This window comes from Sinocyclocheilus grahami, unplaced genomic scaffold, assembly GCF_001515645.1.
Source record: "Sinocyclocheilus grahami isolate Dianchi unplaced genomic scaffold, SAMN03320097.WGS_v1.1 scaffold313.1, whole genome shotgun sequence".
Lineage (NCBI taxonomy): Eukaryota > Metazoa > Chordata > Actinopteri > Cypriniformes > Cyprinidae > Sinocyclocheilus > Sinocyclocheilus grahami.
The window spans coordinates 92,001-117,400 of record NW_015505492.1 but is presented as its reverse complement, the minus strand read 5'-3'; the positions used below and the strand labels follow the sequence as shown (position 1 = coordinate 117,400).

Sequence of the window (25,400 nt, the reverse complement as noted above, 5' to 3'; positions counted from 1 at the left end):
GTCATAATCGTGAAACCGTGATTATTCCTCAGACAATAATCGTACCAACAAAATCTATAATTGTTGCATCCCTATCAGTAACCAATTTGGTCACATCAGGATTGGCTCCAGAGCAAGTCCATTAATTCAGCTATAGGAAACAACTAGGGCTGAAAGATTTTGGAAAATAATCAAATTGCAATTTTTTTTTTACCAATATTGCGATTACGATTTAATATGCAAAATCACTTGAAACATTGAAAAATAGCATAGAGAGAATAACTTATTATTATTATTCTCTCTCTGTCATTTATTTATTTTTTGTGGGTTTCATGCTGTCCGCTAAGGCATACGACACACTCAATGACAAATGGTTGCTTTGTCACATCCAGTGTAGAGCTGTTGCGGTGCGACACGACAACTGTAGCGTCTGGTATAGACACAGTGAGCCTCTTCATATTTTCTGCATTTAGCTTTTGAATGACCAGCACCTGCCTGGGTCTGTGCCACTTCATCTATGGCTTTTCTCTTCCCTTTCACAAACCGATAAGTCTATTGCATTTTAAATTATGGGTGGAACTTACAGTTTGGAAGGAGTCCTGAAACAAAACATTTAAAATAATAAGGCTGCTAATCCTTATCTGTCAGTTTGACTGACTAAGCCGTACATTTTCTGAATACTTTATTTTTATCCATCAAAAAAAAAAAATTTAACTTGGTATTTTAATGCAACATTGTTATTACAAGAATATCTGTGACAAGAGCTCTTTTCAGTCCGATGCGTCATGTTCTTCTGATAATTTTCTTTTTCTTTTCAAATGTAACAATATGGAGAAGACAACAGATACTGCACTCTTGTGGTCTATTCTCCTGATTTAATAGACATGTTCCAAACTTGAAAGTTTCACTTAAATGCACTAGGAAAACACTTTTTTGTTTCTTCACAAGCCCTCACTCACACCTCTTTCCTGTTTTTTTTTCTACTCCCTGTTAGCAGTGTTTACTGGAATGTTTCTAAAACAGTGAAATACAATTTGATGTCTATCAGAATGGTGGAAAGCTCTTTGAAACATCCATCAATGTTTTTGAAAATGACGCAACATTTTTTTCATTCACACAGCATACAAGTATATTACATGATATAGACCTATTACTGCAGTTATAATGCTGTGGAAAGACTTGTTTGAACTTTTGGGGTTATTCATGGTCTGCTGAAAATTATTTGTCAGTGATTTCACATGTTTTCACATGTTTAAGGTTGTTTTTGTTGATTGATAGTTGAAGGGTGTGGAGACTGTCATCTAGTTTTCGCACACCGGACCTTTAAACAAGTTCACTGGCAGCATCTGAATGGTCACAGTTTAACAGAAGTTACTCCGATAGTTCACACAAAGCATTAGGTGTGTAAGGAAAAAGCATAAGGAAAAAGGCGGTTATGCTGCATGTAGGCACATTTAAGCATCACAAAGAAATCTGAACTACAATTCATGACAGAAACGCCTTTATGTCCTGCATTAACAGTTACATAAAGACTGAGCAGAGCACATTCAGTTTTCAGAGTTCAGATTCAGAGTCACATTCTGTCATGACATGACATTTAACATGCTATGTATGTGATATTTAACATCCTGTCTAACCTTACTTCAGCATACACAACTTCCTCATGTAATCACAGATCCCTCCCTGAGAAAGAGTCAACTAAAAGAAAACAGGTAACGTAAAATCTCGGTATTATGATCGAGTTCAGCAGGTGCATAACTATAAAAATCACACACCATTAGAGGCACTGAACAGGTTAAAATTTGAGATAGTTTTTTAAAACATTTTTCTCTCACATGAATCACACGTTCAGACTTTATATATATATATATATATATATACGCGTTAAAGTTTAACTTTCTCGAGATGTACCAAACATTATCTGAAACATCAAAGCTGCATTACAACACTATGTCCGCGGGAAAAAAAGTTAATCTCAACAAATCTTCTATTTAACAACAGTGCGCTGAAGTAAAACCTGTACATTTCTATTAAAACCTCGCACATTTCTTCAGGTTTCAGTACAGAAAAATATATATATACTATATACTTTTATATGAAAACGACATTTCTTTCTTCAGTTTTGCTCCATAGGGATTCAGGAACAATACGCGTCTCTTGCGAACCAAATCCTGAGGAATGCCTGAGCTGTCTTTCTAAGCTTCTCGTCATAGAAAATGTTTGTAAAACTTACTAGTTTCATTCAAAACTGCGTCCGTACAAAGTTGTGGGTGAAACCCTTGACAACGGGACCGTTAGCTTCAGTTACTGGTATCCTCGCGAGCTCCGGATTCTCCTCAGCACATAAATTACGGCGCGCGGGCAGTTCATTGCGCTCTGTGAGAATGCAGAGACGGGCTGGGGGAGGGGCGGCGCTATTACCTGCAGCCCCTGCCCTGCCCCCAAACACACACAGAATGGGGGCGGGGGAACTACTCAGCAGTACCCACCCTTGAAAAAAGATGAATTTATCCCATAAAATCTGTAGTTTTAGAGCTTTTACTTCATGCCTTTTATCTTGAAGGGTACATGCTAGTGTACACTTAAAATCACATTTAGCATATATTCCTAATAAAACACAAATGATGGACTATAACTTTTTGTCCAATCAAATGAGCTTCATAAGAATTTTCCTCCCACTCAGTGTTGGGGTAATGCATTACAAGTAACAAATTACTTAATCAGATTATGTTTTTTTCAAGTAAATAGTAATGTAATGGATTCATTTTTAATTTTTTCATAAAATGGGCTATCCGAGTTACTACTTCAAATAAGTAAAGCCAGTTACTTTGTTTCCCATGTATTGACTGACAGCTCTCCTGTCCCCAGGAGTAAGAGCAGAAGTGTTGTGTGCACCGTGTGAACATGACGTTACTGCAGTTCTAGACTAAATGTGAACATGCATTTAATCATTTCACTTGCACAAAAACAGGTTCACTATTCTTCAAAATCAATAAAAACAGTGAAATGCAAAATCAGAATATGATGCAAACCTGCAATTATTGAATATGTTAACACAAATATCCTTTATGTATTTAATCCCATAACCAACGTCTTTGCTGCTGACCTTTGATGATCCAGTTCAACCATACTAATATGTCTTCAGATAAACAAGAGTGTTGAACTTTCTTCTCCTGCGTTATACAGTTTAATTTACATTTCCTTCAGCCTCAGGCTTATTCATTTCACTTTTGTTGTCAAAGGGCTTTTATATTTGCAAAAAAAATTGATTTTTTTTTTAAACAAACAAACAAACAAGCCCTGCCCAGATTTTAATGCAAAAATAATGTAATGCATTACTTTTCATAAAAAGTAACTATTAGTTACTTTTTTAGGAAGTAACGCAATATTGTAATGTATTACTTTTAAAGGTGGCATAGAATGGAAAACTGTATTTACCTTGGCATAGTTGAATAATAACAGTTCTGTACATGGAAATGACCTACCGTGTAAATATCGTGCATGCAAAAGACCACTGAAAAATAGGCGAATCAGAACATAACACCGACTGTGACGTTACAGTCAGAATCACTAATAGTTACGCCCCCAACATTTGCATATCCCCGCCCATGTTCTATTCCAGCCGAACCTGCACAGCCGAATCATCAGAAGTTCTGCAGGTATTGTGAAGAAACAAGCGAGGATAATAGCGAAAATAGCAGATCATGGAAATAAACGTTATGTTCCAGGCTGTGCAGGGGATGTCATGTGCAGGGATGGGTTGGTGTCTGTATTCAGAAAGTCACGGAAAACAAATAATGCGTTCTAATAAAATAACGCGAGCCACTAAAGGGACATGTTAATTGCTTGCTAGCGGTAGCCTGTTACATTATAGTACATAATACATTATACTATAAAAATTATAGTTCTCTGCCTGTCTTTAAGTCCCTGCTAAAAACCTATCTGTTTTCCTTAGTGTATTGATTACTGTTATTCGGTAATTTTTTAATGGGTTGTTCATATTTTTTATTTGGCTTGCTTTCTGTGTATGTTTTTATAAATTTCTCTTCTGTAAAGCACTTTGGTCAGCCTAGCGGCTGCTGTAAATGTGCTATACAAATAAAATGATCTTGAACTTACATAAGATTTCACTTGCCACATAAACAGAGTAAGGAGAGATTTACAGATCCTGAGCACCACTGACAAGCATCTGATCTTGTAAAATGTGTGGTAAGTACTGCCGCTGTAGTTTACACAGATCACGTGCGATCGCAAAACTTGAAAGTGAAAGTAAAAAGCCATTGTGCATTCTAAAGCAGGTTCAATGCCCCGCATATTAATAGCGGCTCCCTGATGCCCACATTTTATATACAGTATAATTACCCAACAATATGACTGCGAGAGACAGTATTGAAATATATATTTTCCCTGTGTTTCCTTCCTGCTGTGTGAGCTACTGAAATGAGCCGCACTGTGAAACAGCCAATCAGAGCAGAGCTCAACATTGAGCAGCACTGTGAAACAGCCAATCAGAGCAGAGCTCAACATTATTATTCATGACCCTTCCAAATAAGGAAAAAACAGACCATTTCATTCTAGTGACAAATCCTAGGGTAGTAAATGGACATGTTTCTGGAGATTTTTTGCCCTTAACTAAGCCACATACCTTTTATGTAGATATCAGAGAACAATTTAAAATATTATCAATGCATTCTATGGCACCTTTAAAAGTAACTTTCCTCAACTGCTTCCATTATTATAAATCATGAGCAGCATCCAAAATCTCATACTTGACGTACTGAAGGTTTATGAATTATGCTGGTGTAGAGTATAAAGGGCCACCACACCAAAAATGATAGCTATAATGATAATCAGCGTCAAAGCATAATAATGTTCTGTTTATTAGACACCCACAGCAGTTCTGTCGTCTGCCACTTTAAATGCTCAAGCTCTTTAAAATCTGGTGGATTCTGATTGGCTGTCAATGTTTTTATCATTCCTCACGTTCCTCCTCCTCCTTATCATTATAGTTGTGGTGTAGACGTCCCTATTCTCATATAATTAGAACAATTATTAAAACGTTACAGTTTGATTGTAGTTATCGTTAAACTTATCGTGTATGTGATATAGCTGTCAAAAATCACTACATAGATATAGTATAATGCGTTTATCTCTATGATTCCTAGATAACATGACTTTGGCATTTAATGTGAGCCAGTTAAACTTTACCAAGTGTCACTTTAACAGTTTTAAGTTAAAGTGACACTAATAAAAAGACAAAATTATTTGAGAATAAAATAAGCATTTACACAACTTACTGAGAATGCAGACAAAGGAAGTTCTATACTCTTGGGGGGGAAAAAACTTTACTCTTCAAAGCCTAAAGCACCAAACACATCTTTCAAAACAGCAATTTTACAATCCCCAAACTGTTAACTGAATGACTGCTGATTGAATGAAAATAACATGGTGTTGGGCAAGTTACTTCCTCCACCCAGAGATAATTAACAGGGCCATAAGAACGGTTTAACCTGGAGAGCAGCCAGCAACTCCCATCAAGACTCATAATTAAAAACATATGACGAGTGGGAAGTGTCACAGATTGAGAAACTACTTATTACACATTAAATGTATTCACAACTGCTTAAAGGGATAGTTCACCCAAACATTCTGTCATAATTTACTCACCTTCATGTACAACATTTTCTGTGCACATAAAATATGATATTTTGAGAAATATCTCAGTGTTTTCCTCCATCCAATGGAAGTCAAAGGTCAAAGAGACAGTATTGAAATATATATTACCAACATATGATTACCAACGTTCTTCAAAACATAAACTTTTTTGTTCAACAGAAGAAAGAAAGTCATGCAGGTTTGAAACATGAGGGAAGGAAAATAATCATAATCAATAATCATTTTTGGGTAAACTATCCCTTTCTCATCAAGTTAATGCTAACCAAGTTATGCTGTAACTTGTTAACACAACAATTGTGGTCAAAACCAAAAATGTATGTACTGCACACCCAAATTTTCCATTAGCCTATCAGAGTATGCAGTGCTTTTTTCACAGAGAGCCAGTCTAAACTGATATAGTTGGTTTTCAGCGACCACACAAAGGAAGGAAGGGAAGGGAGGGCCAGTCCACACAGAACTTTACATTGGCAGATGTTAAAGGCTTTTCCTTCTGAAAAACAGACTGATGTGGTGACTGTAATGAACTTTTAATTATGAAAAAGATTTGACCACACCAAAGCATGCACATCAGAGGCCCATAAACCATGATGAAGGCAATTTCTGACATGCATGCATAGTATTTAATATACATTTTGTCTCAAACAATTTCACTAATCCTCTCACAACCTTGCCAGGGCACGTTGTAGAAAGTGGAATAACAGGATAGTGCCAAACATACAAATGGCATTTTGTGTTGTCAGTGATTTTTGGGTTGCTTGTGCTGAATAAACCAAACAGGTTCCACACCATTCCATTACCAAAAAGAAAGAAAAAGAAATTAGGTTACTGCACACATGATCACTGCATAGAAATGGAAATTAAACTAAAAGAATAATTAAACTGTAAAATACAATAAAAAAACTTCCTGTAGCTTCCAGTCTGCACAGAAATAAACAAACCCTGAGAGAATCAAACACAAACCACAACAACAAAAAAACACATTATGACTATGAGAGAAAACAGAAGATGGAGAAAATCCAACAATCCAACATAATCACTGGCAATATTTCACAGAAAATAACCTCCCCCAAAAATTATAATAATAAATGAAAAAGAAAAAAACAACAACATTTTAGTAGTGTCAATTTAAAGAAGGAAAAGCAATATAGTTTCCCACAATGGGCTATTCATTGAAAAGACAAAAGCTTGTGTTCAAAACAAAAGGTTTCATTCACAATACTTGCACTCCTAGTTCCGCACCACTAGCTTCCTCCCCCTGTCCCAAAGGCAAGACCAATTGTTTTCCTAGCTTCACAACTGCACTCATTAATGATGATTGTCCCCCCCATTATTGTCTCAGAAGAAGCATTTGTGTTAGGTTAGGGAATAATAGCAGACAAGACTCAAAATCGTTTGGTTACTCATACTATTTCCAACTCACACAACTAATTAACTTTTCTATCAGTAATGTTTTTGTTTTGTGTATGAATTTGATTTCTGATATCCAAAACCCTGAAATGGTCATATTGTGCAACAAATCATTATATATAATAAGATAACTATAGATCACACCATATTACATGCATTATATCAATCTAGCCTGTCTAAAATAAGCCAACATCTCCACAGCATTGCATCTCCACTGACAAATGGTGACAAGGCTATAGTAATGACCTAATGACAAAATCAATTCATTCTTATGAGAATAGTGTAGTGTTACTTAAAGGGTGGTCTATTGCAATTTCATGCATGTTGAGTTACTTACATTGTTAAAGAGTTGGATTCTCATGCTAAACATGGCCAAAGTTACACGCATAACAGAGTATTTCTGTGCCAAATATACACTTCCGGGTTTCTTACAAGTTTCGGAAAGTTTTTTCGATTGTGCCTCTTCATGACGTAATGAAGGGTGGAACTCCTTATATGGGCACTTCTCCCGGGAAGAACGCGCAGGCGCACGCATCGACCAGAGCGTGCCCATCAATGCGCTTCATTCGGCAGTGCTGCACGGGACTCGCTCGGGAAGGATATCTCCAAAGAAGTGTGTTTTTGGTTGTAAGGAAAAATAACAGTAACACTTTCTATGAAGCCCGTATTTATAATACATTATAAGGGTATTCTTAAGGCATTATAATGAATGCATAATGCATTATAAAAAAAGAACAGTTTTAATATATTATAATATTTACTTATTTGTGGTTATAGCTTTTAAGAGTATGATGATTTATAACACAATGAACACGTTGCATCCACTTTTACAATGGATTATATTTCTCATAGTTATATGTATTATAAGTCTCATATCTTGGCATTTTTCTTATGCTACTTTACTTAAAGCGGTCAAAGACCACTTATAAGTAGTAATAATAATAATAATAACAACATTTTTTTCTCTCAAACAGCCATAAGATCAGATATCAGATCAGATGAATGTGTAATATGACACATTTGCTTTGAACTATTTTTATTGTAATATCAGTTTGATTATTTTGATGGTACCCTTTAAACAGCTGTTGATAAGTGACTCTGCAACTACATATCAACTAGTGGTCATTAGAGTATTAGTATGTCTGCTACTGTAAATATATGCTAACACTTTATTTTGATGGTCAACCAACAGATAAACTGACTATAAGTGTCTTAGCAAGTACGTCAACTTATTCTACCATACTAGATTCTACCATTCTTGAGCATACTAATACTCTAATGAGAGTTAGTTGGCATGTAGTTGCAAAGTTGCTTATAGTCGATTGATTAAGGGGACCATCAAAATAAAATGTAACCATATAAAACATTGAATTTTTTTCCATTGGAGTATAAAGCTCACATCAATTAATTAACATTAGCTCCACAGGAAACACTCAACATCTAACCACTCACAAGCTGAAGCAAGATACTGTGCAGATCTTAAATAAACAATGTCAAGATATGATACAGTCCATTATTCTGTAAATGAAGTAGATTTAATATGGTGTTCATTGTGTGTTATAAATAATCATACTCTTAAACTTATAACCACAAATACATAAGTATTATAACTGTTGTTATGATTATTCATGAGTTGATATAACATATTATATGTTTTTTTTAATAATGCATTATGCATTCATTATAATGCCTTAAGAATACCCTTATAATGTATTATAAATACGGGCTTCATAGAAAGTGTTACCAAAATAACTTTGGTAATAAAAAATTTAAACTTAAGTGTTCGTCACTCTTTAGCGCGCCTCCAGGAGCGTGGCTGTTTTCGGACAGAATTGTAAAGCTGGATCTTTCTTTTATAAATATGATAAAACTAAAGACTTTTTAGAGATATTAAGGATGCAATACTACTATAGGTACTCAAGATTAACATGAGATTGTGTGAAACCGTGTGTTATGTCCCCTTTAACTTATGATGTAACAAAACTAACTCTCACCTAAAATGGTGACAAGAAAAAAAAATCCCACATCAAAATGTTTGAAGGTAAAAAATGCATGCTGACATTTTAATGTCCTTCAGAGATATTATCTATTCTTGGTTGAAAACGCACTTTAAATAACTAACTTAACCTCGAAATTTGGAGTGCTTAAAAAGCATGTCACTTTTTTAACCACTTTTAAAATTTTGCCTTCAGTAAAAAGCTCTTTTAAAGGCAAGAGGAGAGGAACCAAACACTTCATGCAGCATAAAATTTGCATTCACATCCTTCATGAGAAAAATGAGTGACCATCCAGGTGATTCAGAGGTCTGGGTAACTATTCCGGTTTTACTCGATCTGCTTCCTGAATGACATCATCCTCGCTGAGTGACACCTCCAGGACAGTGAGGCATGCTTTACTCACTCGGTCATGTGATTACCCCACACAAGGGCTATAGTCATGCATTATCTCACAACATAATGACATCAGAGGGCATAAAGGCTCCTTATGCGTAAACTCAATGTCTGACTAAAACTACATCTGCTCCAGAAATACTACACTCGCTACAAATGGAAAATAGGTCATTATTGGAATTTATTGTTTTCGTCTTCACCACTTTTCATTGCATGTTTCGGAGTCCTAATATTTTTAGCAATTTCCTGTAGCAGATTCATATCCGCTGTAGGTATCATTTTCATACTCTGAAACAGCACAACAGCTCATGGTATCTGAAACTGATCTGTGCCAAGTGAATTTACTACTTTATGGCATGAAATACAGCTTAAATAAATCTGTGCAGTGACAAATACTCAGTTAAACTGTCCAAAAGCAAAAGCTTTACAGGGTCACAACTCCAAGGAAAAAGCCGAACTGTTAATCTCTGATGACTTCCATACACAGTCTAGTGCTAAAAGTATTGTCCTACAACATGAACAGAACCCTCTAGAATTTCCTCTTAAAAGACAGAAAACCCTGAATGAAGACACTGAATGTTTAAGACGCCGCAATCGCACCTGTCAGCTACAGCTCTTTGCCATAGATAGCACATAAAACTGTAAAACAACCCCTCAGGCTGACAAAAGGAGTTCCTTATAAAACTTTATACCGAGTCTGTGTACTTACAGCGTCTGTCTGGCAGACATCTGTGATCCAGTCATGAGCAGCTGTAATGTGTGTATCTTGCTGACAATCATGCAGGTTTTTCCAGGTGATTCTGAAACAATGACATCATCCCTATCAGCACACACCTGTTTCCTCAGGAAGCTCCTCCCACCTTCCTGCTTTTAAAGGGACAGACAGGGTACTGCAAAAAAAACATGACAACTCATAAAGAACATTATCTGTTTGAACAGACTCAGTCATGTGAGCTGATGCCAAACAGTGTGTTCTAGACAAATATGACCTCGCTCAGATAGCAAATATGACTTGAGACAGTTAACAGAGACCGAATACAGAGCCAGTCGGCCAAATATAAATAAGTATGACCATTAATTTGTCATGTAAGATCTTGTTTTTTTTGTGTTGCATTGCATATGCCTCTGGATTCATTCTTTTTTAAAGAAAAACATCCATTTTATATTAATCAGCTGACACATTCTTAAATGACACAAACTCTAGACATTTTATAAACACTGGCTTTAATAGAAGCTTATTAATATGAGCCATTTAGTAGGTCTGCACACTTAGAAGGTTAAACCCCAAAGTGTCGCTTAAAATTAGCAACTGAAATGTCATTCCTAGCCAGAAACATCAATGAATGCCATATGGGATATTTTTGGCTGTAATCCTCTATCATAATAAAGTGGCGCTGTTGCCTGGATGGACAATGAAAGGGTGTATGGGTCTAATTTCATCACTCATTTGTCCTGAAAATCTGTTATTAAGAGCTAAGCCTTTCTTAGAGATCTGCTAATTAGACATCATTAAAACCAAAGCAGTTAAACATTAAGAACCTGTCATCAGTAATCTTAATCTGCCATTCACATTAAAACATTTGACCAACTGAACTCAAGATACATCATATACAGCTGATATATGATAAAAATTATTTTAGGTGCCACTAATATTGCTCTTATTGTGACTTTCATATTGGTAATGACATATATCCATCCCAGCCAGGGTTAATATAGAAAAACAAAAATATATATATTTAAACAATTAAAAATTTTAACTTTTCATTTCAGCTAAGCCCAACTTAAAATGACAAAACTTAACTAACTTAATAAAATTTCAATAACTAAAATTAAAAAGAAAATGTAAAATAAACATAAATAAACAAAATATAATAGTATAATTTGGCATCAATTATAATGCAATAATGCATAAATTGACTTAATTCATATATATATATATATATATATATATATATATATTGATATATCAAAATATATCAAATAGTAGAAATAAAAGTTTTAAACCTTGTTCAGGAGTGAAGAAAGAGTTTTATCACTGGCAATTAAATTCAAATCCAACCTCTTATCAATAGTTATCCTCAAGGCTGACCTGTTTACATAGTCACTCACTATATGACAAAAGTGTCCTCAAACAGAGCTTGTGGGGCTAAATTTGGACTGCACAACAGTATGTGCAGTCACAACTGTGCAGTCTCCTCAGGTGGTCGGTAGTACACGCACAGTTCCAATAGCGCACGCAAGTAGCCATTCACAAATGTGTGCTGTGCTCCGGGAATTCTGGGGGAGGGTTAAAAATAGTCTAGAGTTCCAAATGGGTGCCTTTCTCAGAATTTCGGTCTCTCAGCTTGTTTCCACTCTTGAACTAGGCCGCTAAAGCATCTCTATTCTTTTATCTATAAACACTGTGTCCTCAACCATGAAATTATTATGCCAGAGATAAGAATGTGGATATTGTGTTTTCATTTAAAGCTTGTCTGGGTCAAAATCATTTGGGTTATGCTGTTCTTTTCATATCAGCAAGAGAGTACAGTAGTTATTAGCTAAGTAAAGTCTCCAGGAGTCTTTCATTTTTAGATGGCTTAGGCATTCAGGGTGTAGACTTCCTTACGGCAGCCCACAACTCTATGTCTTCATGGCTGTGTAGAAATGTCATGGTTTTCAAGGAATGTCCATGACTCAAGCTTTTTCAATAATACACAGAGATATTTAAGCAGAAACAGATGGGAAGGAGAGAGAGAAAGAATAGGAGTGAGTGAAAAAAGAGATAAAAAATCCTGTTCAATGACTCACAGACGCCTATTCAGAACAAGGTCAAGCTGTTTTTGTAACAAATTGAGTCTTTTCACCTGAGATATCATAATTGTGCCTAGTAAACATTGTAACATCCTTTACCAGCCTATATAGGAGGTTATGTCATGACTTAAACACACTGTGTAATGACCCTGTATGTCAAATACACTGTCAGCTTCAATTAAAGTTCAGTTCGGTGCCTCCAAATCCAATTATTTGTTAAAGCTACTGTGGCACTTTTCTATGGGAACAGCAAATAGTTCACATGCACCCCACAATGAGACATTAAATAAACCGGCCAGCAGATTAAAAAGCGCAGGGCCTCCATTAATTATGTTTGAGAGAGACCATGGAAGTCTCTTGTGTAGGCATTAGCCTTTTAAGGCCGGCTGTTGTCCAACAGGTTTTTAATGGTAACTGACCTAAACAAGTCATTTTAGGAAGCAGCTATAAAAAACTAAATGAAGTAATGATAGGAAATATGTTTACAGGGAAGTTGAAATGTTTACACTATGACATTTATAGGAGGGTCATCCATAATTCTCAGTAGCACTGTCTTATAAATTACTGCTAGTAGTGTTTTTTCATGGAAATATAAAACATAGCACGTAACTTACACATAACTTTTGCACATAAATACAACTAGCTAACTAACTGCTGAAAATTCAGCTTTGCCATCTAAGGAATAAACTACATTTTAACATAAATTGAAATAGAAAATGGTTATCTTAAATTTACAATACTGTTTTTACAGTATTTTTGATCAAATAACTTAAACCTTAGTAAGCATAAGAGACTTCATTAAAAACCTTATCCCAGACTTTGAATGCTATTGCACCAAACCAAATGGTAAATGCAAGCAACTGAAGCCAGACCCTTTCTATTTTAACATTTGTGAATTATTTTTTAAATCAAGTTTAACCACCTGGTCTCCAGCCGAATTTAGTGGATGTTAGTCAGTTCACACAGGTGTCCCAGCTGAGTAACCACAGGTGTACATCAGCACATTAACCATGAACATGTTCTACTTACAGAAGATAACCAGAAGGTGTCTAATAATTTTTGACCAGTTTATATATCTGTTTACTTAAAATTTTATAAACTAGTTCTTTTGGTTTTGCTTGCACAATGTCCTTGTGCTATCTTTCATGAAAATGAATGTCACAGAGTTTAAAAATCATACATGATTAAAGGGTTAGTTCACCCAAAAATGAAAATTCTGTCATTAATTACTCACCCTCATGTCGTTCCAAACCCGTAAGACCTTCGTTTATCTTCGGAACACAAATTAAGATCTTTTTAATGGAATCTGAGAGCTCTCTGACCCTCCATAGACAGCAAGGGTATTACCATGATCAACGCACAGAAACATAGCAAGGACATCGGTAAAATAGTCCATGTGACATCAGGGGTTCAACCGTAATTTTACGAAGCTACGAGAATACTTTTTGTGCGCAAAAAAAAACAATAATAACAATTTATTCAGCAATTCTTCTCCCTAAAGTTACCATCTTCCACCATTTTGTGCCCCAGAATGTAATCAACGTAATCAGCATTGTTTACGTTCAGTAGACAGGCGTGCATGCTGAACGTAAACAAAGCTGATTATGTTCTGGGGTACTCTCCAAAATGGCGGAAGACATGTCCATGCTGTGTTTCTGTGTGTTGATCGTGGTAATATCCTTGCTGTCTATGTCATTAATCTTTCTCCATTTCGCTTTCTAAAAGCATTTCTACAAACACAATTAATAAAGAATAAGAAACAAAAGGGCAATACGGACAAGAACTAGAAAACACAGATGCATTAAAATCCTGCAAAGAAGACACAGTGGCTACAAATCATATTTGGACAGTTAAGCCACAATTGTTGGTTTGATATTATTACCAATGCAATAAAATGTATACATTTCAAGTTCAAATACTTTTTCGGGTAACTGTCCACTAGAAAATGACCAAATCTGTTAATTAGATAGACTTATTTCACTGTGAAATAAGATGTAATGAAGGTAGAAGATTTTTGCCACTTACCAAATCACAACCATATGTGATTATTTATTGGCCTTTATTCAGTCTGTTTAAGATTTTAGTCTGTAATGTGCAATTCATGGAAGTTTGTCTCTGTTAGGATATTGTGTAATATTGACAGGCAATGACAGTCCAAATGTGCAAGATTATTTACACTGACTGCTGTGAGACTTGCAAACTGAAAAGCAATAAACGAACTATGAGCAATGCCAGCAGCAGTGTCAGTCTCATTAAAATCTCCTCACTGTCCATGACACATTTTACTGGGCTGCAAACTACTCTGGAAAATAAATTGATTATTTTTTTTATTTTTTATAAAATCCTGAAAGTGCATTATAAAAACAGTTACACATAAAAATAAACATATAAGCTGTTTCAATTATATGCTTCAACCTTTCATTTAAAAAAAAAATCTCTATTGGGATGTATGCAAGTCCTGTGACTTTTTTGTCTTACCGTATACACGTACAGTATACTAGAAAGTATTTATTGTATATATTTGCCTGTAATCGCACATGGCTGTCATTGGTTCATCATGACCAACACTGATGAAAGCAACAGGAAAAATATGACAGCATCATTATGAGTGCATCTATATGGAGAAGAACTATCATTCGCCATGCATATGGGAGAGTATATGAAATAGTAGAATCATTATGCGTTTCTATGACAATCTGTTGTTAAATTCGGTTTGGCATTAACAGACTGCAGCTTATTTGTGACCCTGGACCACAAAACCAGTCTTAAGTCGCTGGGCTATATTTGTAGCAATAGCCAAATACATTGTATGGGTCAAAAATATGCATTTTTCTCTTATGCCAAAAATCATTAGGATATTAAGTAAAGATCATGTTCCATGAAGATATTTTGTCAATTTCCTACCATAAATATATCAAAACTTAATTTTTGTTTAGTAATATGCATTGCTAAGAACTTCATTTGGACAACTTTAAAGGCAATTTTCTCAATATTTAGATTTTTTTTGCACCCTCAGATTCCAGATTTTCAAATAGTTGCATCTCAGCCAAATACCATCACAGAGAGAGGAGTGCATGTGAGCTGAGAGTGCATATCTAGAGCCAGACTCAACTGGGGGCTTGATGAAGCAGGAAAACTGCTCTCGCAAGGAAAAGACTTTGGCTGATGTCAATTGAAGACGGAGTTTTGATTTACACATGAATGTCCCCCACTCAGCTCAAATGTTCCTTTACCTTGAGAAGTTTAATAAAAGTTACCCTGAAGGGCTTTTCTGTCCCTTCCAGTCGTAAGCCCTCAAAAGCATGTTGCGAAATTTACAGGAATCCCATACACCCCCAGCCAATTAGCCAGACTGAAGGCTCTGTCTGCTGATGAATACATGGGAGCATAGGCCCTCGAGGAGTGACCATCAGTATGCTAATTTATTCATTTCTAAATTTTACATAACAATTAGTAGGCTTCTTTCGCATGCATACCAGGGCTCTTATTTACTTTTCACAGAGAGATTGCTAAAGGAGGGGTGATGAGAGAACAGAAAGAGAAGGTTCGGATGGAGGGGTGTCTATTTTGATCACCCCTCTTCGCTGTATTAATAGACATCTCCTTGTTTATGTAACACACCATCACACACTGAAAACTGACTGATTTTTGTGCACGCAGATGAACCAACTCATTAAACTCCAATTATTATGTTCAATGAAGAAAACCCAAAGTTTATGAATGCTATTATGATTTATGATCTTGTACTTTCCTCAGAACAGTAGATAGACAGACAGATCGAACACCTGAATGACCTATGCTTCTCACTCTCTCTGCTTCTCACCTGCACAGCCTCTAAAACGCAGATGACATTGGCGGCTAGAGGACAATCAAGTGCATTGAAAAGATGAGAAAGCGCTACGTCACTGAAAATGGTGAGGAGCAAATGGTCTTCTGCTGGGCAAGTTAAAACGCACGAGACGGGGCCGGCAATAAATCACCTCCAAATCTGCAATATCCTTTTTTTCTGTGATGCAGGCTGCATTCAATCGCTATAGAAAATACAAACGTTGAAAATGCATGGGTAATTTGTCATGTATGATAGAATTGATGCATGCATCGCCACGGTGGAGGCTCATAACCATGTGGTTATTCTACTACGTGGCGAACTTCTAGATGCGCAGCGTTGTGTTCGCCACAACGCACAGTGTGCTCAGCTTCGTCAGCACATTACAGCATGTGAGATTTAGCGTCTCCTTCGCACTATACCTGTATTACAATACAACCCTCTCGGAGAAACATAGCCAAATAAGAAAACGGCAATTCGAAATCCTCCGTGCTGCGTAAATGATTCAATGCATTCGTTCTGACAGTGATGCATCCTATGTTTGTTTACTAGATCAGCACATGCCTGTGTGGACGAGCAGCTACGTCTCAACTTCCCAACTCACACAGCGAAACGTCTTCTCTGCCCTTTTTCATGTCGGAGGAGCAGACACTGCTTCGATAGGATGGTGAAAGGAGGGTTTCCTTACCTTGCAGTATGCTTCCTCCCCCGGGCTGGTCGGCAGGGTTAAAACCTGTTATTTTCTGCCGCTAAACCTTAAACATCCCTCAGCGTCACTGTGCTGCAGCCAAGGCAACCAACTCTCGCGATGTTTGGCGTCTCAGGTGTCGAGTCGACAGAGTGTGAGGAGACTGGGCCGTAGGCTGGGATGGTTGTAAATACAGGGGTTCATAAGTATGAATGGGAATCGTGAATTTTTGAACGACTTACTTAAGGATTCCATTAACAACTTTAGGGGGAAATGTTTCCCCTAAAATGGGGGGGTTCTTATTGCATTTGCCTCCCTCAGCAGTCTGTTGCCAAAATGATGAACACATGAACGGATATAGGCTAACATTTCAGAAAAAAGCAACGCTTTTAATGTTTGCAGACTCTAGGACTTTTCACAGACATTCTATGCAATATAATAAGCGTACAAGGGGCCCATAATACCAAGTGATGCCACAAAATGACACACTTTTTTTTATCCTACTAACTATTATACTAAAGATTTCAGACATATTTCATTCGTTAATTTATTTTATTAAAATAAAACTAAAGTTCTTTGTCATTTCGAGTCAAATAAGTAGCCTGCATGTTCAGTAGATTTGAGATTCACATTAATTCAGTTACTGCTCCAACTGATATATTGAATTTATTTCATTTTTATTAATTAATATTTTATTTATTTATTTTAATGGTTTAAAGAGAACTGGTTCATGCAAGTCATTTGTTCAAGAATTGAACACTTGCATTGCGCATTTTTCATTCACTAAAAAGAACCGGCTCATAAAAGTGATCATGAAAGTCCTTGTGAAATATTGCATACAACCTGCTGGCTGTGGTTAGTATTAGTGCCATAAAACACAGGCAAATATACTTATGACCCACTTTCTCCTTCCCAATTTAATTATAGTAACAAATGACACAGTATATTCACAAAAGACAGCAACAGAAATATAAGCAATCAATCATTTATTAAAGAATGGGCATGCAGTGGTGTGAAGACAGTAGTTTAGAGTTTTTATTTTTGAATTTTTGCATTAATGTTTGTGAAGACATGGATGCCAGTAATATTTTAAAATGCATAATGTGCTCGTATTACATGTAATAATAGTAATCTATTACAGCAGAGACAACAATACTGTGTAAGATGTTCCACAACCTTATTATAATCATAAGTACATGATGGTCATGACTATAATCAGTATTTTACTCATGTAAATTACACTATAATGAAATGTTAAAGTGGGACATTAGCTTATTTAAAGGGAGGTTGCAGATTGTAAAGCAGAAACAGAAAAAAGCAGTGCGTGCCAAGCAGTCCATCACTGCGAATGCTAACTGGACATTGTTGCAAAATGCACATTATGCTCATTTGTTCACTTCTAAAATGCAACATGCTGACAAAATAACAAGCGAATCAAAACTTCAGTCTCCACCTGACACCTTCATTTAAGTTGATATGCTTCATGCATAAAATTCCTCCACAAATACATATGTATTTATTTTTTTAAAGCTCACACTGAGAGGCAGATTTAGATTCAAAGTTACATGTACAGTGAGAGAGGTTTGCCATTCACATTTTACATGTCCTCCTGATGGACTGTTGAATTGTGGCTGTGTGCATAAGTGTGTGTCTGGTTAATAGAGTGCAGCGTAATTAGGACAGGCATTTTTTTTTGTTTTGTTTTTGGAGTTGTAGATTCACAGGTCATCAGTCTCCCCATCAAATGGTATAGTATCCAACTCCATGTGAATGCTGCCTGGTTCAGCGCTACCCCCCCAGCCGATGGGTGTGCGGTTAAAGGAGGGCCGTGAGCCGATATCATGCTGGTACACCACTGCAGGTTCAGGCTCCTCAGTGGCCACCTCGATGTCTGGCAGCTGGAAGGTCATCAGCTGAGAGGCCTTCTCAAAACCTCCAAAAGGCATAGCGCTCCTAGAAAGAGAGAGACCAATTAAAGGCAAAAAGGAAACCATAGGTTTGAAAAAGTACAATTGTTGCATGCACAAGAAAAGAGGAGAGGCAGATTGCCCAGCCTATATGAAGAAATGCAACTGCACCTGTTGAAGCACTTATAATTGCACAGCTTCTTTTGAGAGCAGGGTCCAGGCATTTGAGTCTTCATTGTTGCTAGAAGTTCTTCATTGCCCTTCATAGCCCGTTCCCAAGGGGAAACATATGTCTTCACACATGCGGCCCTCTTTTTTGCCTTTTCCAAAGCAGCCTTAGAACTTTCCTCACCTACAGAGAAATATAAACTGATTCAAACTAATTGCAGACAAGATTGTAATGACATGAGTGTGAGTATTTAAATTTATGGGAAAACTGTCCCTTTAACAAAAGTTTAATTTAGTATTGTTTATACACTATTAGAATTTTCATTTGCCTTTTATTTGTGTATTGTATGTTTCCATTTTAGTTACATTTTTTTATGTGCTTTTGCCATTTTTTTCAATAAATTTTTGTTGTTTTTCAACTTTACTATTTAGATTTCATTTTGTTTTTATTTCAGTTTAGTTGCATCTTAAATATGTTGAATTAATATTATTATTAGTATTATTTATTTACAGTGGTGGCCAAAATTATTAGAACATTTAGTATTTTCCCCAGCTACAAAATGGGGAACTGACAAAATAAGTCAGTTATTTCTATCTTTTGCTGTAGTGTGTCAGTAGGAAACATCAGTGTACATTTCCAAATATTCATTTTGCAATTAATTGTAATAATCCAGTGAGATCTTTGATTGCACAAGGAGTCTGACAACAGCCTGTGCTCCACACAGAGAGAGATCTGATCTCTTCATGAAGAAACAGAACAAACTGAGACAGACTAAATCCAGAAGAACTGTGGCAATGTCTCCAAGATGCTTCAAGACCTACCTGCAAATCTACCTGAAAAAACTATGCACAAGTGCACCTAGGACAAAAGCTGCTTTAAACACAAAGGATGGTCACACCAAATGTTGATTCCATTTAGTCAATAGAAGTTAATTGATAAAGAAAATATATTTATGACATTATTTTTGACAGCATCCTCATTTTACAGCATTTTTACACAAGTGCCTAAAACTTTTAACAGCAATGTAGCTTTGCTTGAAGCATCTTGGAAGCGTTGCCACAGTTCTTCTGGATTTAGTTTTCATTAATATTTTGAAATTGCTTTTATTTTATGTTTGTTTATTTTAATTTTAGTTTCATTTTTAGAAATGTTGTAATATGTTTGTCATTTTTTATTCGTTTTTGATGTTTTTAAATATTTCTATATAGGTTTCATTCATTTTTATTTTGGTTTTAATTTTAATTTTACTGCTTCAACTTGAACTTATTTCAGTTGCCAAAGAAACATTTCGAATTTTCTAATAGTTTAAGTTTTTTCTGTTTTTATTACACTGTTTAAAAAAATCATAGTTTTGATAGATTTTTTTTCAGGTGTTTTATCTGTATTTTGAATTTTGCACTTCTTTATATTGTGTTTTACGGTTAACAGTAATGTCCATAAAATTAATGCATAATGTCCTGGCACAAAATTACCAATACTTTTTTTTTAGAGTGTTGTTTTAGTTTTATTTAACGATAATAACCTTGTTTAACACAAGTTTCATGGTGAGTCTCCATGGCAGTTTCTAGGGTGGGTGAGCTGGCTAGTGTATGAAGGTCTCCATCTGGGTTCCTACTCACTCTGTGAGGCATCTCCTGACACACCATCCTTTCCCCCTGCTCCTCCTGCCACTCCAGCGAGCCCACCTGCTTGTAGCCCACCCTCTAATCCCTTTCCATAGCTTCCGGGTTTAGGAGGAGGCACTGGTGCTTGACCGCCCCCACCAGCCTGGCCAGCCATATGTCCACCAATCAGGCGGCCACCAACATCCATCATCTGGCCCCCCAGGCTGGGCACGAACTTCTGGAGGTTATCCTTTACACAGAGTAACATAATAATTGGAAGAGTTTCCAAATCAGCATTCAAATCATGTTTGGAATGTTACATTTAATTAAGAAATAAGAACTTGACCAGAATAAAGAATCAGAATAGGATGAATGGAGAACACTGGAAGATTCCACTGAGATTTAGGAATAATGATAATTGAATGCAAATAATCTTACAACAAATTCACAGATGTTGATAGCTCTTAGCCTGCCTTACCATGGACTCACTACTGAAGAGGTCAGGATTGTTCTCGTAGATGAACTTCTCCACACGAATCTGCCTCATCTTGAACATCTTGGAGCCTTTGTTCTTCTGAAGGGATAGTTCCTCCAGCATGATATCCTTGGGTGTCCTGATCTTTTTCCCCAGGTCAAACTCTGAGGCCTCAGGCTCTGATTCATACTCTAGAAAACAAAAAAAGAGACATTATTCCCTACTATGCTAGTTTAATGTTTATACATCATAAATGTCAATCAGTTTTCAGCTTGAAGGTATCTGGCAAACTAGTAAATGTAATATATTATCATAAAGTGCGATCAGCATTGCAATACTCTGTTGGTTCACTTGTATTTTAACTGTGCATGGTATTATCAGACTATGCTTGGAAAGAAAAAATGTCCCAGATTCTCTAGTATCAAGTGTCGTCATTCATATTTATACAGATGTATCTTTTTTTCCTGCATTGTAATCATAACAGTAACTAAATAGCTATTAGTCATCCTACCACCCACTGTTTGTGCTGGAAAAACAGAAGCAGTTCCTTGGAAATGTTCGTAACGGTATTAATATAAACAATTAAATCATTTAAACTTTATCAAGTCTATTCCTCCTTTAGATTTAACATCCCTGCACGGAATAAGAAACAGTTTCCTCATATCAAAATAACACGTATCAGGTTTGCAAGAGTCTCTCAATTCTTCCACAACAACAATTTTTCACACACATTCAAAAGCATGAAAAAAGAACATGTCAATTAGACTTAATTTCCGCTGAAGACACTTATGTAATGTTCTTTCAGTGGAGTAAATTTCCCAAGATTATAATGATGAAAGGGAGGGAGAGGTGCTCCGGTAATAATCAGAGACACAGCTGACATTTCAGCTATGAAATCTGCAAGATGCATGTTGTTGCTGACATATTACTCCTCATTAAAACATATTAAATCCAGACGCATGAAACCTTAGTGACAGGTCCTGAAATGAAGATGATGTTCCCAATAAACAGTGACACTGCCAACACAGGCGTTTGAGCAGGTTGTATACTGTCTTTAATGACATCTTTCAAAGAAGACATCTTCTCACCTGTCAGGAAGGCTACACAAACACACTCTTTAATTATATAAAAAATACCTGTTATGTAATCCCAGGCCACAATATCATAGAAACATACAGTATATTATTATGAAATATTATTGCAATATAAAAGAATATTATTTTGAAAATAATATAATTTTTTTAATTTTATTATGCTGATTTTGAAACATTTCTTACTATTATCAGTGCTGGAAACACTTGTGTTGCTTAAAACATAAAAACATTTTGTAGAAAGTTTGGTTTAAATAAGATCTTAAAAAGGAAAAATTATATTTTTATTCTGCAAAGTTACATTAAATTGATCAAAAGAGATTTAGAATGTTAGAAATGTTTCAAATAAATGCTGTTCTTTTGAACTTTTTATTTATCAAAGAATCCTGAAAAAAAGTCTGTTTCCACACAAAATATTAAGCAGCAACACTAATAACAATAATTACCATTATTCATAACTGATGCTAGCTGAGCACCAAATCAGCATATTAGAATGATTTCTAAAGGATCATGTGCACAGTTAATTCAAATTGTACTGAAATTCCCTTTCATTACTTTATAACCATAGCTTCCCTGACAATCAATCAATTATCTCAGGTGACATTTTTTGACTTGTCTCATGTGTTTATGTATGGAATGATTATGCAACAAATCAAGCATAAAGCTGAAGTTTGTGGGTGTTTTACCATCTTGGGTTATGTGTGACAGGTCAGTGATGATCTTGGAGGGCTTTTTCCTCTTGTTGGGTGGTGCTGGTGTTCCTGACAGAGGCATGATTCCAGACTGGGAAAACAGAGATCAGAGTAGATTTGATTATATACTAAAATGTATCTCTGTCTTGTCATTTTGCAGTAGTTTCTGTTTGAAAGTATATGAACAGGTATCATTTTTTGTGGTGTAAGCAAAGTCTGCAGATCACGCTGTTAGTCCCTGAGGAATAATACATTTAGAACAGACACTTGCTGAGCGTGGATATGCATGACCTCACGTTCCTCAGATTCCAAGGACAAGTACAAGTATGAAGACACACATATAATTCACCACAGTGCTTGATTTGTTTGGGGTGGTTTTTTTTAACAGTTTCCAGATATAATTAGTATAAGCCTAAGCCTTACAGAAAAGCAAACTCTAGAATCACAGAAGAAATGAAAAGAAAAGAAAAACGTACGATTTATGAGGTCGGGTCATTCCTACAAATTTTTTTAATCAAAACCCATTAATTAATACTCTTTTTTTTCTTTTAACTAAAATCATAGATTTCACTTTCCATCCTGTTAGTGTTCTATATAATTCAACAAAACTTAATTTGGTAGTGATATCCTTTTCCAAGAAGTTCCATCTTTTTTTCGGTGGGACATAAACAGCACTGACATCAATAAATATTAGCAACTGATTAATGCATATAAATTATGTGATTTTGTGCTATTAGTTGGTTTGTCTCACTCAAAAACATTCCATCCAAATTTCACAAATCTATTTACAGATTTTAAACAAACACTGAAAAATATCTAGCTTTAGCGCTTTATTTAATTTTCATGTTCCATTTTTCTTCATGGCATAGTTGAAAGAAAATTAAGTTATAATTAATACGGTTTAGGCAAATTTTTTCTTTTAAAGCCTGGACATGGGGGTCCACTTAAATTGCAGTTTAGGCCTATCTTTTCATTTTTATTTCATTCGCTTTCCTGCACACAGTGCATCTGCTATTTTTTAGGCTCTGTTAATGGCAAACACTGCGTTGACTTGACTGTAACTCAATACAGTATGGCTATTTTTAAAGCAAGACCTTTTAGTGGCAAGTCATGGCATTGGTTTTTATTGTCAGATACTCAGGATTGGTCACAAACATACACGCATAAACACACGTACACTGTTACTTAATGCATTGTAGAAATCGGAAATCTCCCTCAAACTGAAACGACGCCATGGATTGATGTGTGGTGAGACGAGGGGGGCGCACTGACCCACCCTGTAAAATAACCACGAGCTGGGGTCCACCAGCTGGACAGTACTGGCTTTGCATTCCACATAAAATCATCAGCCGGGTTTGGTGGGAGTGTTTAGCACATTCCTACTTTCTGGCAGCAAAAAGACGTCGGAGCATTTGAACTTGATTATTCCAATCAATCCAAACTTAAAATGAGAATGTGCCAATCAGTGCTTGCAAACTTTTAGAGTGGGTATCGCACCAGCAACAGGAGTTACTGCTGGTCATGTTTTCATTGCCGTCATGCTGTTAGTTGAACGGTGTGTGCGATTAGTAAAGTGACAGAACAAAATCACATAATTCACTTACCAAGGCTCTAGACTGCTTACAGGAAGTGGCCTCAAAGGTACAGTGATAATAGGAAAAGGTTTGTTGCCAAGAAGTTTACCAATTCCAGGGTACCTTTGACCTGTGGCTGGACCAAGAACCCAAGGCGTGCAAAATCCAGTTGGGACTTGGATGGCAGATCTTCATGGGGGGAGGGAGAGTCCGGGTATGAAAGGGGGAGTGAGGGGTGTGGGGGGGGGCATTTGGTCTGCACAGCACTTTGCTGATGGGAATATCAAGAGACTAAGGGGGGGGTGGGGGGTGTGGGGGGGGGCATTTGGTCTGCACAGCACTTTGCTGATGGGAATATCAAGAGACTAATATCTTTCTTGCAGATGCTTCATTGGCTAAATATAGAGAGAAGGAGAGAGACTGGGTGATTGCACATAGTTATCAAATAACTTCACAGGGCAAAAGGGTTGTGGTAGATTTGCACTTTTCTTCTTTCGTTAATCACCTTCCACTCGTGAGAGGATTTTCACTTTAAATCCAATAGTGGGCCCCATAACTGTGCTAAATTTATTTTTATGATAATGATTTAAGCACTCCGAGGGGTCGTGTTGGACAGGGCAGCCAATGTTACATTAACATGACATGATTCTAAATAGCTGTAGCGTGAATGAGAAAATTATTGGCAAATTCACAAATTTGCAGTCTGTCAAGTTTGATACTTAAGTCTAATTTAAAATCAGCAGAGTTACCCGTTGTAATCAAAGAAGGAATTTTGCGCCTCTATTTTTGTACATACACATACATATATATATATATATATATATATGTGTGTGTGTATATATATATATATATGAATGATTGTTTATTTATATATATATATATATAAACAATCATTCAGCACAGTACAGTACAGAACAATTCTTTCATTACTACATAAATTCTCTGCCATTCAAGAAGTATAACTTCAGGTAACATTTTCGCACCTGTCTCAGAGACAATGCTTATTATATCTCTTTTCTCACCCACATCATTTGCACCGTATGAACCTGAGAACTCGTCAGATTCTCTCTATCTTTGTCAATTCAGGAAGGAACCACTCATAAATGGAATCTAAGCAGGGAAAGCGTGG

At 36.2% G+C, this 25,400-nt stretch overlaps 2 protein-coding genes across 2 annotated transcripts in view; both read right to left on the bottom strand.

Annotated features, from left to right (window-relative positions):
- The window catches only part of LOC107601774 (inactive ubiquitin carboxyl-terminal hydrolase 54-like), a 56,676-nt gene extending 54,329 nt beyond the window's left edge, over positions 1 to 2,347 (bottom strand). Inside the window, exon 1 of the mRNA XM_016294067.1 lies at positions 2,213 to 2,347. The gene's annotated coding sequence lies outside the window, so the exon portion shown is untranslated. The remainder of the gene's footprint in view (positions 1 to 2,212) is intronic.
- Positions 2,348 to 17,730: 15,383 nt separating this feature from the next.
- Positions 17,731 to 24,496, bottom strand: LOC107601804 (myozenin-1-like). The gene is made up of 6 exons (XM_016294097.1): positions 24,302 to 24,496; positions 22,692 to 22,788; positions 20,918 to 21,105; positions 20,455 to 20,689; positions 18,838 to 19,018; positions 17,731 to 18,712 (listed from the first exon to the last, which is right to left on the bottom strand). The coding sequence occupies exons 2-6, from the start codon at positions 22,777 to 22,779 to the stop codon at positions 18,478 to 18,480; spliced, it is 927 nt and encodes a 308-aa protein (XP_016149583.1). The 5' UTR covers positions 22,780 to 22,788; positions 24,302 to 24,496; the 3' UTR covers positions 17,731 to 18,477.
- Between the last annotated feature and the right edge of the window lie 904 nt (positions 24,497 to 25,400).